Source organism: Eucyclogobius newberryi, unplaced genomic scaffold (assembly GCF_026437365.1).
Source record: "Eucyclogobius newberryi isolate DKJ021-1_F unplaced genomic scaffold, fEucNew1.0.hap1 SCAF_1, whole genome shotgun sequence".
NCBI lineage: Eukaryota > Metazoa > Chordata > Actinopteri > Gobiiformes > Gobiidae > Eucyclogobius > Eucyclogobius newberryi.
This window is the reverse complement of record NW_027315723.1, coordinates 15,824,318-15,840,093: the sequence shown is the minus strand read 5'-3', so window position 1 is coordinate 15,840,093 and position 15,776 is coordinate 15,824,318. Positions and strand designations below refer to the sequence as shown.

At 43.8% G+C, this 15,776-nt stretch overlaps 1 protein-coding gene across 5 annotated transcripts in view; it reads left to right on the top strand.

Annotated features, from left to right (window-relative positions):
* The window catches only part of LOC140350107 (receptor-type tyrosine-protein phosphatase-like N), a 32,376-nt gene extending 18,666 nt beyond the window's left edge, over positions 1-13,710 (top strand). For 4 of the 5 annotated variants that reach the window (XM_072436105.1, XM_072436096.1, XM_072436087.1 and 1 more), the window contains 10 exons: positions 584-892; positions 1,998-2,145; positions 2,220-2,293; positions 3,274-3,351; positions 3,429-3,548; positions 4,095-4,261; positions 7,467-7,520; positions 7,683-7,747; positions 10,375-10,448; positions 12,664-13,710. In XM_072436105.1, the coding sequence (XP_072292206.1) occupies positions 584-892; positions 1,998-2,145; positions 2,220-2,293; positions 3,274-3,351; positions 3,429-3,548; positions 4,095-4,261; positions 7,467-7,520; positions 7,683-7,747; positions 10,375-10,448; positions 12,664-12,735 (1,161 nt within the window). In that variant the 3' untranslated portion in view covers positions 12,736-13,710. The remainder of the gene's footprint in view (positions 1-583; positions 893-1,997; positions 2,146-2,219; positions 2,294-3,273; positions 3,352-3,428; positions 3,549-4,094; positions 4,262-7,466; positions 7,521-7,682; positions 7,748-10,374; positions 10,449-12,663) is intronic. The other variant, XM_072436115.1, reaches the window with a different exon arrangement.
* The last annotated feature ends 2,066 nt before the right edge of the window (positions 13,711-15,776 follow it).

Sequence of the window (15,776 nt, the reverse complement as noted above, 5' to 3'; positions counted from 1 at the left end):
CTCCTTTGCTCCTTTCATGTTATGCTAATGTTGCAAATGTTTATACGGAACTAATGTTAACAAAAGCAAACATTCACATCACAATATCCAGGTAAATTAATTAACTTAAATGGATCTAAATTTTGACTGATTAATGCACTTTCCTAGTTTTTATTGCTTGGTTTTGAGTCGTTATTGTACACTGCCTTATATTTTTCTGACTTGATAACAGTAACATCCAAGGATAAATGGAATGCAGCATGTAGTTTATTTATTTATTTATTTGACAGGGACATTGCGCAGTAAAAATATTGCACAGAGCAGAGATAGCTATAAGTTAATTTCCCTCTGTCGTCCCTGTGCAGAGGCAAAGTGACAGCAGGTTACAGTGTGCAGGTGATCCATACAGTTACAGCAGAGGGAAGACCTCAATCCAAATACAAATTCTAATATTCAGTTATCATTAGAATTCTCTCTGCCCGTGGTGTAATGGGGTGTAAATGACGACACTCTAACTTACCCTTTGATATATTATATTGTGTAAGATGGTTTTAGGTGGTGTATAAACATGATTGCAGATGGTACATTGACAGTGCATTGACAGGACCTGTGTCGTCAGCGCATGGCATCCAAAGGAGCGTTTGGGCGGCTGGAGGCGGCGGCTCTGGGTGCTGTTGGTGGAGCCAGTGGAGGAGGCGGGGCTAGTGGAGGAACGGTGGGCGGGGTTTATGGAGGAGCTGTGGGCGGAGCTTATGGAGGATCTGTGGGCGGGGCCGACTCCAGAGTGAGCAGCGTCTCTTCTCAGTTCAGTGAAGGAGCTCAGCCCAGCCCGAGCTCGCACAGCAGCACCCCCTCCTGGTGTGAAGAGCCAGCGCAGGCCAACATGGACATCAGCACCGGACACATGATCCTGGTCAGTCAGACTCTGCCTTAGCACCAGGCTCTGCACACTGCCAAAATAACATCTATGTCATTTAGATGGTCTTGAATTCTGAATGTTTATTTTGTTCCTTCCATTTTTGAATTAGTTTTAATTTATTTTGACATGACTGGTCTAGATTTTAGGATTTGTTTCAACATATTGTTGACTTGTTTCTATATGTATTTATTATGAACCCTATTATAAACCTTTTAAGGGTTTGTAAACAAAAACATTCTAAAATCCAGAATAGAGGCAAATGTGAAGCGGAACATAATGTGATGTCAATGGAGAAACTAGGATAAACTGCAGAATATCTTAAAATATGAAAATTCCAGGGGGTTTTGGAAAATGAAAACCACTCAGAGACATGTGAGTGATATCAGAGCCTGGTTTAAACACATTTACTATTGTATTTTAATATTTGTTTATTTAATAGGAGACTATGACAGACAGTGTTTTTGATGAAGGCAAAATACAGATTTTTAAGTTTTACTGGACAAATACTTACAAAAATGCTGACTACACAATAGTTTTTAATTTTATCGACAGATATCTTCCAGACTTGCCCAAAAATTATACTTTTTGTCCAACTCAAATACAATTTTGAGGCTTGTAATGGGAAAGCAAACTAACATTCCTACAATGAAAATTCAAAACTGTTTATTATTTGTTATAAAGACCTAAAACCTGCATCAGATGTAAGTTAATCATTGAAAATGTTGAATGGCTGACTTCACTTTACCTCCAGTCCATTCCTTTCCATTTTGATTTGAGTATTTAGGTTATTTAAAGGTCTATACCAGGGGTGTCAAACTCATTTTGGCCCGCGGCCTGTATTTCGACGCTCAGCCTGGGCTGTCGGCCAAACATAACGTGAAAAATAAAACCATAAGGAATATTCACTTCCAATAAGAGAAGAATTCTAATCTCATGCAATAGATGAACAGATAATTTAGCTTGAAATAGTGTAGTAAAATACTTAAACCTGTCAAATCTACACAAGTCCCAATTAATGTTTTTAATTAATCCGCTTGTAACTTGTGTAGATGTTCTGCTTTTACAGCGTATGAGAGTTGCACTTATTTCTTCTCCATAGGCCTACATGGAGGACCACCTGAGGAATAAGGATCGGCTGCTACAGGAGTGGCAGGCTCTGTGCTCATACCAGGCCGAGCCCAGTGCCATGGCAACAGCTCAGAGTGACACCAACGTCAAGAAGAACCGCTGCCCCGACTCTTTGCCTTGTTAGAAAATAAAATGTTCTCTACAATACTCTTGACACATGTGCTTGTAAGTTGACATTATTCTCTTTCTGCAGATGACCACGCCAGGGTCAAGCTCAAAGCTGAGATTAACCCTTCACGCTCCGACTACATCAACGCCAGCCCCATTGTAAGACCTGCTCTACACCTGGAAACGGCAAAATATAGATATGAAGCTCAACAGTCAGAGGGCACTTTTATTAAGTTGTCATTCCTAAAGTTAAGTTAAGGCAAAGGCTTTATTCATAGTTCTTATTTACTTTTAAATACAATAATGATAAAGATTTTTAAATAGTGTACATCTCTGCCTGACATGGTGGCCAAGGGTAGGTCCTTTCTGTGTGGAGTTTTCCCGTGTCTGCGTAGGTTTCCTCCGGGTACTCGGGTTTCCCCTACCACTAAAAACATATACTATAGGGGCTCCTCCCCTCTAGGGCCAGGACTCCCTTGAAAAAGAGATGCTCAATCTCAATGGGCCTTTCTTGGTTGAATATAGGTAAATAAATTAATAAATAATTATATTTGCAGTAAAGTGAAGTTTTTGAAAATGTCTTTGTGTAATGGCCTTTTAGGTCATTACCCATAGCTCATTAGTTTGAAAGTCCATTCATCCATTTTCTTCTGCTTATCCGGGGCCGGGCCACGGGGGCAGCAGTCTAAGTCGTAGGATGCCCGAGCCACCTCAGCTGGCTCCGCTCAACGTGGAGGAGCAGTAGCTCTACTCTGAGCTACTCTTTGTGTGGCAGAGCTCCTCACCCTATCTCTAAGGGAGCGCCCAGCCACCCTGCGGAGGACACTAATTTCGACCATTGTGTCCGCAATCTTGTTCTTTCGGTCATTACCCAAAGCTCATGACCATAGGTGAGGGCAGGAACGTAGACCGACCGGTAAATCGAGAGCTTTGTCTTTCAACTCAGCTCCTTCTTTACCACAACAGTCCGATGCAGCGGCTGCATCACTGCAGACGCTGCACCGATCCGCCTGTCAATCTCACGCTCCATCCTTCCCTCACTCGTGAACAAGACCCCGAGATACTTGAACTTGAGGTTATGAGTAATATAGCCTATGTATGTTTTAGGTATGGAGCGTTTCTAATGTATTTGTTTTTAGATTGAGCACGACCCTCGGATGCCTGCGTACATCGCCACTCAGGGCCCACTTTCCCACACCATCTCGGACTTCTGGCAGGTAGGTACACACGTTTTATTTATTTTTTAAATCTTCTCTTTTTTGTTGAAGTGTTTTAAAACCGTGTGTGTCTGCAGACGGTTTGGGAGAATGGCTGCACTGTGATTGTGATGCTGAGCGCTCTGGTGGAGGATGGAGAGAAGCAGTGTGACCGATACTGGCCTGATGAAGGATCCTCGCTGTACCACATCTACGAAGTACAACAAACTTCTGCATCCACTGCTCCACCTGACCCTCTCCTCTGCTCCCTCTGCTCCACCTGACCCTCTCCTCTGCTCCCTCTGCTCCGTTTGACCCTCTCCTCTGCTCCCTCTGCTCCGTTTGACCCTCCCCTCTGCATCCTCTGCTTCACCTGACCCTCTCCTCTGCTCCCTCTGCTCCACCTGACCCTCTCCTCTGCTCCCTCTGCTCCGTTTGACCCTCTCCTCTGCTCCCTCTGCTCCGTTTGACCCTCCCCTCTGCATCCTCTGCTTCACCTGACCCTCTCCTCTGCTCCCTCTGCTCCACCTGACCCTCTCCTCTGCTCCCTCTGCTCCGTTTGACCCTCCCCTCTGCATCCTCTGCTTCACCTGACCCTCTCCTCTGCTCCCTCTGCTCCGTTAGACCCTCCCCTCTGCATCCTCTGCTTCACCTGACCCTCTCCTCTGCTCCCTCTGCTCCGTTTGACCCTCCCCTCTGCATCCTCTGCTCCACCTGACCTTCTCATTTGCATCCTCTGATCATCTGCGTCCTTTGTCTCTCAGGTGAACTTGGTGTCAGAGCACATCTGGTGCAACGACTTCCTGGTTCGTAGTTTTTACCTGAAAAACGTGCAAACACAGGAGACTCGGACCCTGACGCAGTTCCACTTCCTGAGCTGGCCGGCACAGGGCATTCCCACCTCCACTCGCCCCCTGCTGGACTTCCGCCGGTACTGTATCTATAGTGCACCTTATAGTGCCAAAACAAAAATAAGGACTTGAAAAAGCAAACAGAATTGATATCACATGCTGCTGGATCAGTATGAATCTTATTTTGTTTTATACACAAAACAAAATTTTAGAAGCACAATTGTTGCTTATTATTGACCTCAGACTGTATACATCAGCCAATTGCAGCTAGCAGAGTGCGCATTTCTTGGCAACCACAGAGCCAGTCACGAGCAAGGTTATGAAAGATAGACGCCCCTTCTTGCCCACGCTGCTGGTTTCCACAGTACGGGAACTTAGCAACAAGCCATGCTTCCAGTCAATCAAACCTGTTTGCTAACGCAAGCTGAACAGGATGTTGGAGAAACGCAATATTTGATTGCTCAGTTATTATTGTTTATATCTTGATTTACAAAGACAATAGCAAAATAAAAGCACCAGAATCATGCATGGCCTTTTGAAATTAACATTTCAAGGCCACAACGATGAGCCTCACTGCAGCATTTACAGAGGAAGAGACCTGAAGGAGCAGAATCGGCACAGCACTCCCTTCCTATTTGGAACACAGGGGCTAGCAGGCTTGGACTGTCCACTCCTATATACAGTCTATGACTGGGACAAAGGACATTTGCCAATATTTTTACAGAAAAGAGCGACATTTTGACTCTCATCCAAGAGTCTTTCCCAATCTGTGGATCTAGTCTGAGAACTCAGATAGCATGTCCGGAATGCTCTCTTAGCCTGTGGTTACCCTGCTTGGGCTCTTAACAATGTTAAAAAGGCCAAAAAGCAGGATAAAAGGGAACCAGAACTTAGAAGAAATGGAGTCTTTATCTATCCCTTATGTCTCTGGACTGTCTGAAAAAAAGGATTTTTAGACAGCACGAAATCCCTGTTTATTTCAAACCGGGCAACACTTCAAGACAAACACTGGTTCATCCTAAGGACAAGATGCCTACTCAAAAACAGAAAGAAAGTTGTAATGAGTATTACATAGGTGAGAATAAAAAGCCACTGCACAAGGGGCTTTATCAACACAGAAGGCAGGACCCCAGAGCGAAGTGCATCTTCATCTTAAAGCCACAAACTACTCCTGTGGTGAATCTCTCTTTAAACAGAAATGAAGGTTTAAGGTTCAACTTACCAGTCGTATACAATAGTGTTTTCAAGCCAAAGAGCGGGAGAGGCCCTTGTCATTCTGATGCTAATCAGGTATTCATCCGTGATGAGGGAGCTACAGCCTGCCTGCAGGGCCTACTCAGAGGAGGATAAATATCTGAGTTCTCAGACTGGATCTGCAGATTGAGAGTGTAGGGTCTCAAACTACAGGCATTCAGTTTATGATTAAGGGAGATTTCTTAGCAGAAACAAGACAAGACGGGGCACCAGGGTTAAACCCAAAGAGCTAAGATACGGTCCTTAATCGCGCTCGTTAAAAAGGTCTGAAGGGTGTTTCACGATTCAGGGACTTACACATAGTCTAATCAAACAAACAATAGTCAATAACTCTTTCGTGTAGTTTATTTATCCAAAGGGCAATCAAAAACACCGGAGCAGAAATGTGCACAGGTAAATTACAGGTGATGTTATATCAGATTTGACAGCAAATTTCATGCAGATAATGTTAAACCAGGGTTTTGCCTTTGATAATCAAACGTGTCAAACGATAATCAAATGCTAATCTATATCAAAAAGAGGGAAAGTGAGAAGCTAAAAGGAGGAGGAACAGCTGAGCTCTACCCAAATCACGCCACAAAAGAACCGCACACTGAACTCGGCTTACGATTTTGTAGAGACTCGGTCCGGCTGGTCCTTGTCCGCGGACGAGGTCCGTAGCGAGGCGTCGCGTGGAGCGGTGTGGTGGCGAAGGCAGCGGCGTGCTGCGAGGACCTTGAAGCGGGCGGCGGCCGTGGAGCGAGGCGTCGCGCGGAGCGGTGTGCTGCGACGTCCTTGAAGCGGGCGGCGGCCGTGGAGCGATGCGTCGCGTGGAGCGGTGTGCTGCGACGTCCTTGAAGCGGGCGGCGGCCGTGGAGCGAGGCGTCGCGTGGAGCGGTGTGCTGCGACGTCCTTGAAGCGGGTGGCGGCCGCGGAGCGAGGCGTCGCGTGGAGCGGCGAAGGCAGCGGCGTGCTGTAAGGTCCTTGGCGCTGGTGGCAACGGAGGCGATGTCCGGGGGTTCCTTAGCGGTAGAACGCTTTAGCGGCGTGTTAGCTCCTCATGCGGCCTTTACTCAGATGAGAACGTAGCGCTGATCCACGTAAACGGCTTAGATTACTTCAAAAAGAAAAGAAACGAAGTAGCAAAGATAGTCTCAGTCCGGTTTAGCGCTTGAGCTTAAGTCCAGGTGGTTCCAGGTGGTTCCAGGTGGTTCCAGGTGGTTCCAGGTGGTTTCAGAGTCCAGGGCTGGCATGGCCTTGTCGACCACGTGTTGGACGGATTATCGTTGAGACAAAGGAAAAAGGTGAACGGCTCGTCCGTGGAGACGGCTTCCAAGAGAAAAGACAAAGGCTTGAACACAAAGGGGATGAGAAGAGAAGAGAGAGTTTCCAGCTTGGGGCATCCTCTTGTTACCTAGCCCGCAGGGCATGCTGGGAGCGAAAGGGGCGAGCGCTACTGCGCAGACTTCCCGTTTAACATTTCCTGGCCGAGAAAATAAAGCTGGAGTAACGTAAATAATGGCAAAACATTTAAACCCTGTTTTAACATTTACACGTTAAACACTTTTGGGTAGTTTGTACACATTATTTCTTGAGGTAGATACATTTTACATCTTCTTTCACCTGTGATGTGCACTTGAGTTAAAGCATTGGGAATATAAACCTTAAACAGTGGAATACAGTGAAATACGTAACACAAGGTGAAACATGCGGTGTATGGAGTTGATTCAGACGAACATTCATGGCATAATCACATAAAACATTGTTTTCATTGGGGCATCCTCCTGAAAGTCACTGGGGAGAAGGTCTGTTATCACAAAAGTCACAGCAGCTCCCTGCGGTGAGGGAGAGAGGGAGAACGAAACCCCCCCAATGTTCAAAGAGAGATTTTCTGTTATCTGGCCGTGGAATGTCCATCTCCATTCCCCTACAAGAGTGACGTTTAGATGAGAGTCGAAACGTCTTGTGTTTCTAAAAGAGCGTCCAGAGGACTACAACTGAAACTTATTCTACACATTTTTATTATGTTTCTGTGTTAATTTTTTGTTTCAGAAAAGTAAATAAATGCTACAGAGGACGCTCCTGCCCCATCATTGTGCACTGCAGGTGAGGCCCAGTTAAAACGTATGATCATAATAATGTAATAAATTCTTGTTCTTCAGATGACCACTAGAGGCCAGATGCAGCAGGCATTACAAATGCCTCTCTGTGATTACTTCTTTCAATGTTTAGCAAAAAATCTAAATAATTTGTCAATGTATTCCTCAGTGATGGAACAGGCCGCACAGGGACTTACATCCTCATCGACATGGTTCTGAACCGCATGGCTAAAGGTGAGCACGAGAGATTTGTTAAGTTTATTTATGGTGTTTTAAGGGTCTAAAAATTCAAAAATTATTAACAATTTTCAGTTCATGTTGATGTGTATGAAAATCAGGTCAACGTTATTCATCCCTGTTGGAAGTACATACAGAGGGCACAGAGACTAGTATGAAACCATTCAAATTAGGTTATAATAATATCTGTTATCAAGCTATTGTCTCCGTATCTGTCTGGACTGAGCTCTCTGGCCCACATGGGAAGGACATCAACACCATCACAGAGTACATCAACTTCTGCTTTGAGAACATTGTTCCCTCCCGGACGGTGCAGTGTTTTCCAAACAACAAGCCATTGATTAACCGTGAACTGAAGGCTCTGCTGAAGGAGAAGAAGAGAGCCTTCAGGTCAGGGAACAAGGAGGAGCTGAGGACTGTGCAGAAGGAGCTGAGGAGGAAGATCAGGCAGGCCGAGGCCGGCTACAAGAGGAGGATGGAGGAGCAGCTGCAGCAGAAGAACATTCAGGGAGTGTGGAGGAGCCTGAAAACCATCTTGGGCTTCAAAATCCCCCCTGCCCAGACGGAGGGGGATCTACAGTGGGTGAATGATTTAAATGCTCACTTCTTGAGATTTGATCGGTCACCCGCCCCTCCCCCTGCACAGCTGCATGCTCCCTCTTCCACAGCTGGACAATGCCCTGCATCTGTTCCTCTTCACTTCTCTGTCCCGCACCATCAGCTCCCCACTTCGCCTGGACTCACCCATCCCCCCAGCACACGGTCCCCCTGCCAACCACTGACTGTCACAGCAGCACAGGTGAGGAGTGAGCTGAAGAGGATTAAAGTGAGGAAGGCAGCAGTACCTGACGGCATCAGCCCCAGGCTCCTTAAGTCCTGCGCAGATGAACTGTGTGGAGTTATGGAGCATGTCTTCAACATGAGCCTGAAGCTGAGGGTGGTACCACAGGTCTGGAAGACCTCCTGTCTGGTACCTGTGCCTAAGACACCGCGCCCCAAAGACCTCAACAGCTTCAGGCCAGTGGCTCTCACGTCCCACCTGATGAAGACACTGGAGCGGCTAGTCCTGGACCACCTCCGCTCCACCGTGAGCTCAGCCATGGATCCGCTGCAGTTTGCATATCGGCCTGGCATCAGAGTGGAGGACGCTGTCATCTCCCTGCTGCAACGCTCTCTCTCTCACCTGGAAAAACCTGGCAGCTCTGTGAGGATCCTGTTCTTCGATCTTTCCAGCGCCTTCAACGCCATCCAGCCGCTGCTCCTGAGGGACAAGCTGGAGACGGCTGGTGTGGAGTATGACCTGGCAGAGTGGATCCTGGACTACCTCACGGACCGACCCCAGTTTGTGAGAGCCCGGAACTGTGTGTCTGACACTCGGACCTGCAGTGTGGGGGCGCCCCAGGGCACTATCCTCGCGCCCTTTCTCTTCACCCTAGACTTCAGACACGACACGGACAGCTGTGTCCTGCAGAAGTTCTCTGATGACTCTGCCATTGTCGGACTCGTCACGGACGACGATGATGTGGAGTACAGAGGACTGGAGCAGGACTTTGTGGACTGGTGTCAGCGGAACCACCTCCTCATCAACGCGGGGAAGACCAAGGAGATGGTGGTGGACTTCCGCAGACGCCACCCCACTGCCCCCTCACCAGTGAACATCCAGGGGCGGGACATTGAGAGAGTGGACTCATACAAGTACCTGGGTGTTCATCTGAACCACAAACTGGACTGGACTCATAACACAGACGCACTGTACAGGAAGAGCCAGAGTCGGCTCTACCTCCTGAGGAGACTCAGATCTTTTGGAGTGACAGGGCCACTCCTGAAGACCTTCTACGACTCTGTGGTGGTATCAGCCCTCCTGTACGGTGTGGCCTGCTGGAGCAGCAGCATCACAGAGAGGGAGAGGAAGAAGCTGGACAAAGTCATTAAGAAGTCCAGCTCCGTCCTGGGCTGTGCTCTGGACTCGGTGCAGGAGGTGGGGGACAGAAGGGTCCTGACTAGATTCACATCTATGCTTGACCATGAGTCTCACCCCCTGCAGGACACTCTGTCCGCTCTGGAGAGCAGCTTCAGTGAGAGACTGATCCACCCTCGCTGTGTGAAGGAAAGGTTTCACAGGTCTTTCCTTCCTGCTGCTGTCAGACTTTATAACAAACACTGTTAGTCCTGAAAACTCCCAATACTGACCTAACCATGTGCAATTCAGTCATATGTGCAATTACTGTCGTGATTCATGTGCAATTACTGTGAAATTCATCTGCAATCCATGTGCCGTCGTGACACATATTCATGTGCAATTACTGTCGTGATCACATGCAATGGTATTTATGTATTTATTTATTTTTATCTTTATTTTTTCCCCTCCATCCCTTGTTGGGTTTTGTCTATGGGAGTTTTTGTTCATAAGAGATCTTCTACTGAAAGTGTTTTTCAAACTTCCTATAAGTGATCTGTTCTTTTCTTCTGTATCTACCTCTGTATCTACCTGCGTTGCACCAATGAAATTTCCCCATGTGGTCCAATAAAGGAATATCTTATCTTATTATTATTTTATTCTATTAGAAGAATACCGGTACAGGCCTTTTAAAGAAGAACCTTAATTCAATTATTCTATGTTCCAGGTGTAAAGGAGATTGACATTGCTGCGACACTGGAACATGTTCGAGACCAGAGACCCGGGATGGTCCGCACCAAGGTCAGAACCAGGAGCAAAACCAATGTTTTTTATATCAAACCTACATCTGTAAATTCCCTTGAAGTACAATATAAAAGAGCTGTCCTGTTGTCCCAGTTGTGGACAACATGTATAATTCTCAGTGTTACTTCTGGTGTACGTTTTGAAATGTTTTGGTGACAGGGAAGAAAGTATTCCAGGCACAAATGTACAAAAACATGTTATTTGAACGTCTATTGTTGGTGACTTTTATCTACTTCAAAGTTTATTCTGTGCCTGTCTCAATATAGTATAGATAAAAATTGTGTTTGCTTGCCATACTATTTCCATGTTATTGAGCAAGGGTTTATAAGACATATGAATGTAAGTCTAGACCTAGCAGAAAAAACTGGAACCTTGAGCCCCTTTATAGTTATAGACATGAGTGAAAACATATTGAGATCTGTTGAGGAGATAATAATTAACATTTTTTTTTTATCCAAGCCTATTGCATAAAGTTTGTCAAGAAGCAAATAATGGTCCGCGAGATAAAAAGCTTTGGATAAATCTGCCTGAAGAGTGGGTCCAGCTCGACTCCGACGGTCCCTCATCTGCCTGAAGAGTGGGCCCAGCTCGCCTCCGACTGTCCCTCATCTGCCTGAAGAGTGGGTCCAGTTCGCCTCAGTCGGTCCCTCATCTGAAGAGTGGGTCCAGCTCGACTCAGACGGTCCCTCTTCTGCCTGAAGAGTGGGTCCAGCTCGCCTCCGACGGTCCCTCATCTGCCTGAAGAGTGGGTCCAGTTCGCCTCAGTCGGTCCCTCATCTGAAGAGTGGGTCCAGCTCGACTCAGACGGTCCCTCTTCTGCCTGAAGAGTGGGTCCAGCTCGCCTCAGTCGGTCCCTCATCTGCCTGAAGAGTGGGTCCAGCTCCAGTCTCCTCGTGTCCGTCTGTCCGTCTGTGAGAGTCGGATCTCTCCTTCACTGGAACTCCTCCAGGTTTCTACGCTTTTTTCCCAAAGAGGTTTTTTTTGTAGTTTTCCCTGGCCGAGAAGGAGAGTCTAAGGACAGAGGACCCTGGGACATCGTCCCTCGCCACCACAGACATTGTCTGACTCCATCGCCACAACAGACATTGTTGATTCATTTCTCCCTGTGGCCCTCAGAGGCAACTGTTGTTGTGAATTTGGGCCTTACAAAAATAAATTGATTTGATTTGATTTGAAATCAAGAAATGGATCCAACATATTGATTTTGATCGACAGAAGTAAATAAAATATTGGTCAATTCAAGCAACGCTTAACTGACTTAAAAAGGAATAAAATATGAAAATAATGTATATAATTATATTTAAATTATTTTAGCTACAGTCCAAATAATAGAGATTGGCTAATAATCTTTGAAACCTATAGGATTTCCACCTTTTAAAATAGGAGTAATTCTGGCCATTTTCCAAACGGAAGGCACTACTGATGTTTATCAGCCAATGGAAACATGAGCTGTTTGACCTCTAGACCGTCTGGACCAGCACTGTAGGTTTTAAATCTGTTAATGCATAATAAATATCCATAGGTAGAATTTTTGGGAAGGAGAAAGAGGGACGGTTCATCTGATGGACAACCAGACACACACTATGTAATTAAAATCCACAGTGCTACTAATTGAGGAGAAATGTTGATGAGAACTATTGAAGGGATCTGAGATTGTTTAATTATTAACGACCACATGATCTGTTGCTTTACTTCTGGATCTGTTTCTTGATCAAGGTGATCCCAGAATCTTTTTGGGTTGTTTAAATTCTGAGTAAAGCCGTCTTTGAAACCAGAGTTGATCCAGGGCTGGAGCATGTTCATCAATTAATATTGAAAAGTAATACCATGCATCTGAAATCTGTCCCAATTGATATTAAGAATATCATTGATCATTTTCATATTCTTTGTTGTCGTACATATTTATGTATTTGGGAGGACCTCTTTGTAGTTTAATTTTCCAAACACAAAACACAATAGAAGAATCACTAAAACATCAGCCATAACTCCAGATGAAGATATTCTTTCTTTTAAATGTGTCCATTTATTGAAATAGACCTACCAGTTAATAAAAAATGGCATAAAAAGGCCTATTTGGTAAGTATGGTTAGTTATGTAGCCTAAATTGTGCTCTATAAATATATACCATAGAAACCTCTTTTTGAGCCGCACCTTGACAGCTACTTGCAAGATATGGGCCTAAGTTTTTATTTTGTATTTCTTGTTTTTCTAGGACCAGTTTGAATTCGCTCTGACCGCCGTTGCTGAGGAGGTGAACGCCATTTTGAAAGCTCTTCCTCAGTGACCTCTGACCCCTGTTTAAACCCAGTGTGTCCCCGCATCGGTGCTCCAGTGGAATGCTTAAAGATGGCCAACCCCAAAACAACAACAACAACAACAACAATGTAGCCTTCGATTAATGAAACCCAACAACTAATAACAACATTCATTACAATATATTTAGTGAAAGTCAAAGTTGGAGTCATAGGAATGCACTTAGGTGGACAGAACAAGGAATATATTTGAATACCAAATGGCATGCTACTACTACTACTACTTCTGATAGCCTTCTAATACTGCTAATACTAATGATACAATAGAACTATTGCTATTAAAACTACTACTGCTACTACCACAGATAAGTGCTACTGTGACTTAATAAATAGTCAATTCTACAACTGATTAGTGGCCTATTTTTATTACTGTTACCAAGGTATTACTAATGATGCTGCTACACAGCAACAGGGACTAAACTGGACAAAACCAGGTCTAACAAATACAATAAGAGAGAAAAACAAAAAAGCCCATAATTAAGACAAATCGAGATTTAAACTAGGATTAAATCAGAACTAACCTTGGGTTTAAAATTGAGCTATGGTTCAAGCTTTGACATGAGTCCTGTTTACAACTCTTATCTCTTTAACCCACTGCCTTTACACCCACAAAGTTTACTAAAATAAGCATGACTCTAAAATGCAATTCACTTTGACCAGAATAAGCTCCATTCCTCCTCCTTCCTCTGTGTCTATGTTACCTAACTTCTTTCCAACCTCTTGTCTCCTTCATTCCTTAAAAAGTGAATCTGAAGATGTTTTGTGCATTAAGATGGTTGTGTTCACTCCCTGATGTCTCTCTGTGTCCGTGTTGAATGTAATTGTTCTTGCAAATGAAAAAAGTAAGCTAAAAACAAATTTAAAGCTATTCTATTCCATAAAAGATGAGTCTATTTTGTAACTTGTGAAACTTAAAATAATAAACTGTTTGTGTTTAAGTGCTGCAATCATGCCCTGTCTTCTCTGGCTTCTATTATTTAGTGAGGTAAACAGCAACTATTGAAGGCATTCCCCCTTGCAAGAGGCCGCCTCTCATCCTTTTTTCCCACCTACAACACTCCTCTCCTCACAAACAATATCTACATATTATAACTCCATTCAATCCAATGGGACACTTTTTGACATTGTCATGTCCACACAATTGGAGATACAGTTATATCATCATTGGCTCTTTTGTTCAGTATGATGTGGGGAATGGGTTTGCCGAATGTTATTTGTTTCCTGCCTACATCACTGAGAAAACCATGTACATTATACTTCATTGTGTTCAGCAAATTGTCATGCGCAACTTAATGCATAGTTCTATGCAATATGACATTTCATGTGAAAGACACACCTGCTAGATATACATATACACAGATTACATAGATCCAGCACTAGAGTTCTGACCACATCCATACACTCATTCAGTTGTCATTATAAGGGTGAAACGGTTGCAGATAGGGGTTTGTCCTCAGGCTTTTATTTTCAGTATCTTTTTACCGTATAAAATATTTTTGGGGGGCGATATGGACTTCCTTTGTATCATAGTCCAATAGATTGTATACGCTCATCGTAAACAAATGTTCCATTGAGTCTGACACAATTCAACATATCATGTCCACTGGGCACGCTTTCATTTTTGGATGATTTGCTGTTTGGCTGTACTTGCACCTTCGATGTAGCTGTTGATGGTTGAGTTGTCATGTATATTTTGATTGGGAAATTTGGGAAATCCACCTGGCATTTTTTGTGTCTTTATCATTCCTGACAAATGCCAAATATAATTCGACCCTTTTACAAAATAGCTCCGTCAATAGAAAAGTCTGGTTTCTCTGAGTTCAAAGCCCCTGGGGTCTAGCTCCTTCAGAATTATTTTTTCACATGCAGTCCATTCTCTTTGCATTTAGTGAACATCCATCAATAGCTGTGGAGTTGTCCAGACCCTGCAATTGTTCCCAGATAAAATAAATCACCTGGTCCAAATGGATGTATCATTTGCGTTGATAGAGATGACAAGATTTCAAAATCTGTTTAAAATGTCTTTCATAGATGATATAACGGTGCCTTACAAATGCTTAATGTCCCTGTAATGAAGCCCAACGTTGAAATAAAACCCAATTTTCTCATCAATTGTCATGTTGTTGTAAATACAAGCTCACTCTTGAGGTACCACTGGACAGTAGCCTACGCAGCCACGCGTGTAGACCCCAAACTCATGAGCGCGACTTTAAAACTTCGGAGCGTGACTTTCTAACTCAGGAGCTTGAGAAATACCTCTTATTTTAAAATGTTGCTTTCACTTTGTGGGCTCCGTAGTATTTTATACAAAACATATTAATTCAATATCTAAGCTGTATTACTACAATCCTCGAATAAACTCTGGCCAATCCGAGCAGGTGATGCAGTCCGGTTATGTATTTGTTTGTGAATGATCCACCATCAAAGTAAGAGGCGTCTCTGTTCTGGTCATGGATGTATTAAATTATTATAATTCCATGGTTCTGGTTTATTACTTGGACTTGGACAGAAGGTGTTGGGACATTGAATGTGAAATTCGTTTTGCATAGTCAGATCTTATCAGTTTCAGAGAGGAGTAGTATAATTTGAATTCATTATTATTTAAAATGTCTAAAACAGGGGCTAGAGTCTCTTCATTTACAACAGTGAATATGGTGCTTGCCTAGAAGGAAAACAATATTCACAATATCAGTTGTTGCTACATCCACATCATACACAAAATAAAATATATGATTAACATTTACATTAGGAATGTTCAAACGTTTTAGAGACAACCATTCTCTAATATAACTCCACAGGGTTATTTAAAAAAAGATGCTCTAAAATTTCATCAGCGAAATCACAAAAGGCACATCCTGTCTTATCAAATTTATGTTTGTTTAAGTTTGTTAAGAAAATGGGACACTGGATAAATCCTATGACAAATTTTTAAATGTTTTTCTTTGGAATAAGCAATTTAAAATATTTGGAGAGGGCCTTTTCCAGCATATAAGGCTGAATTGACAACACAATA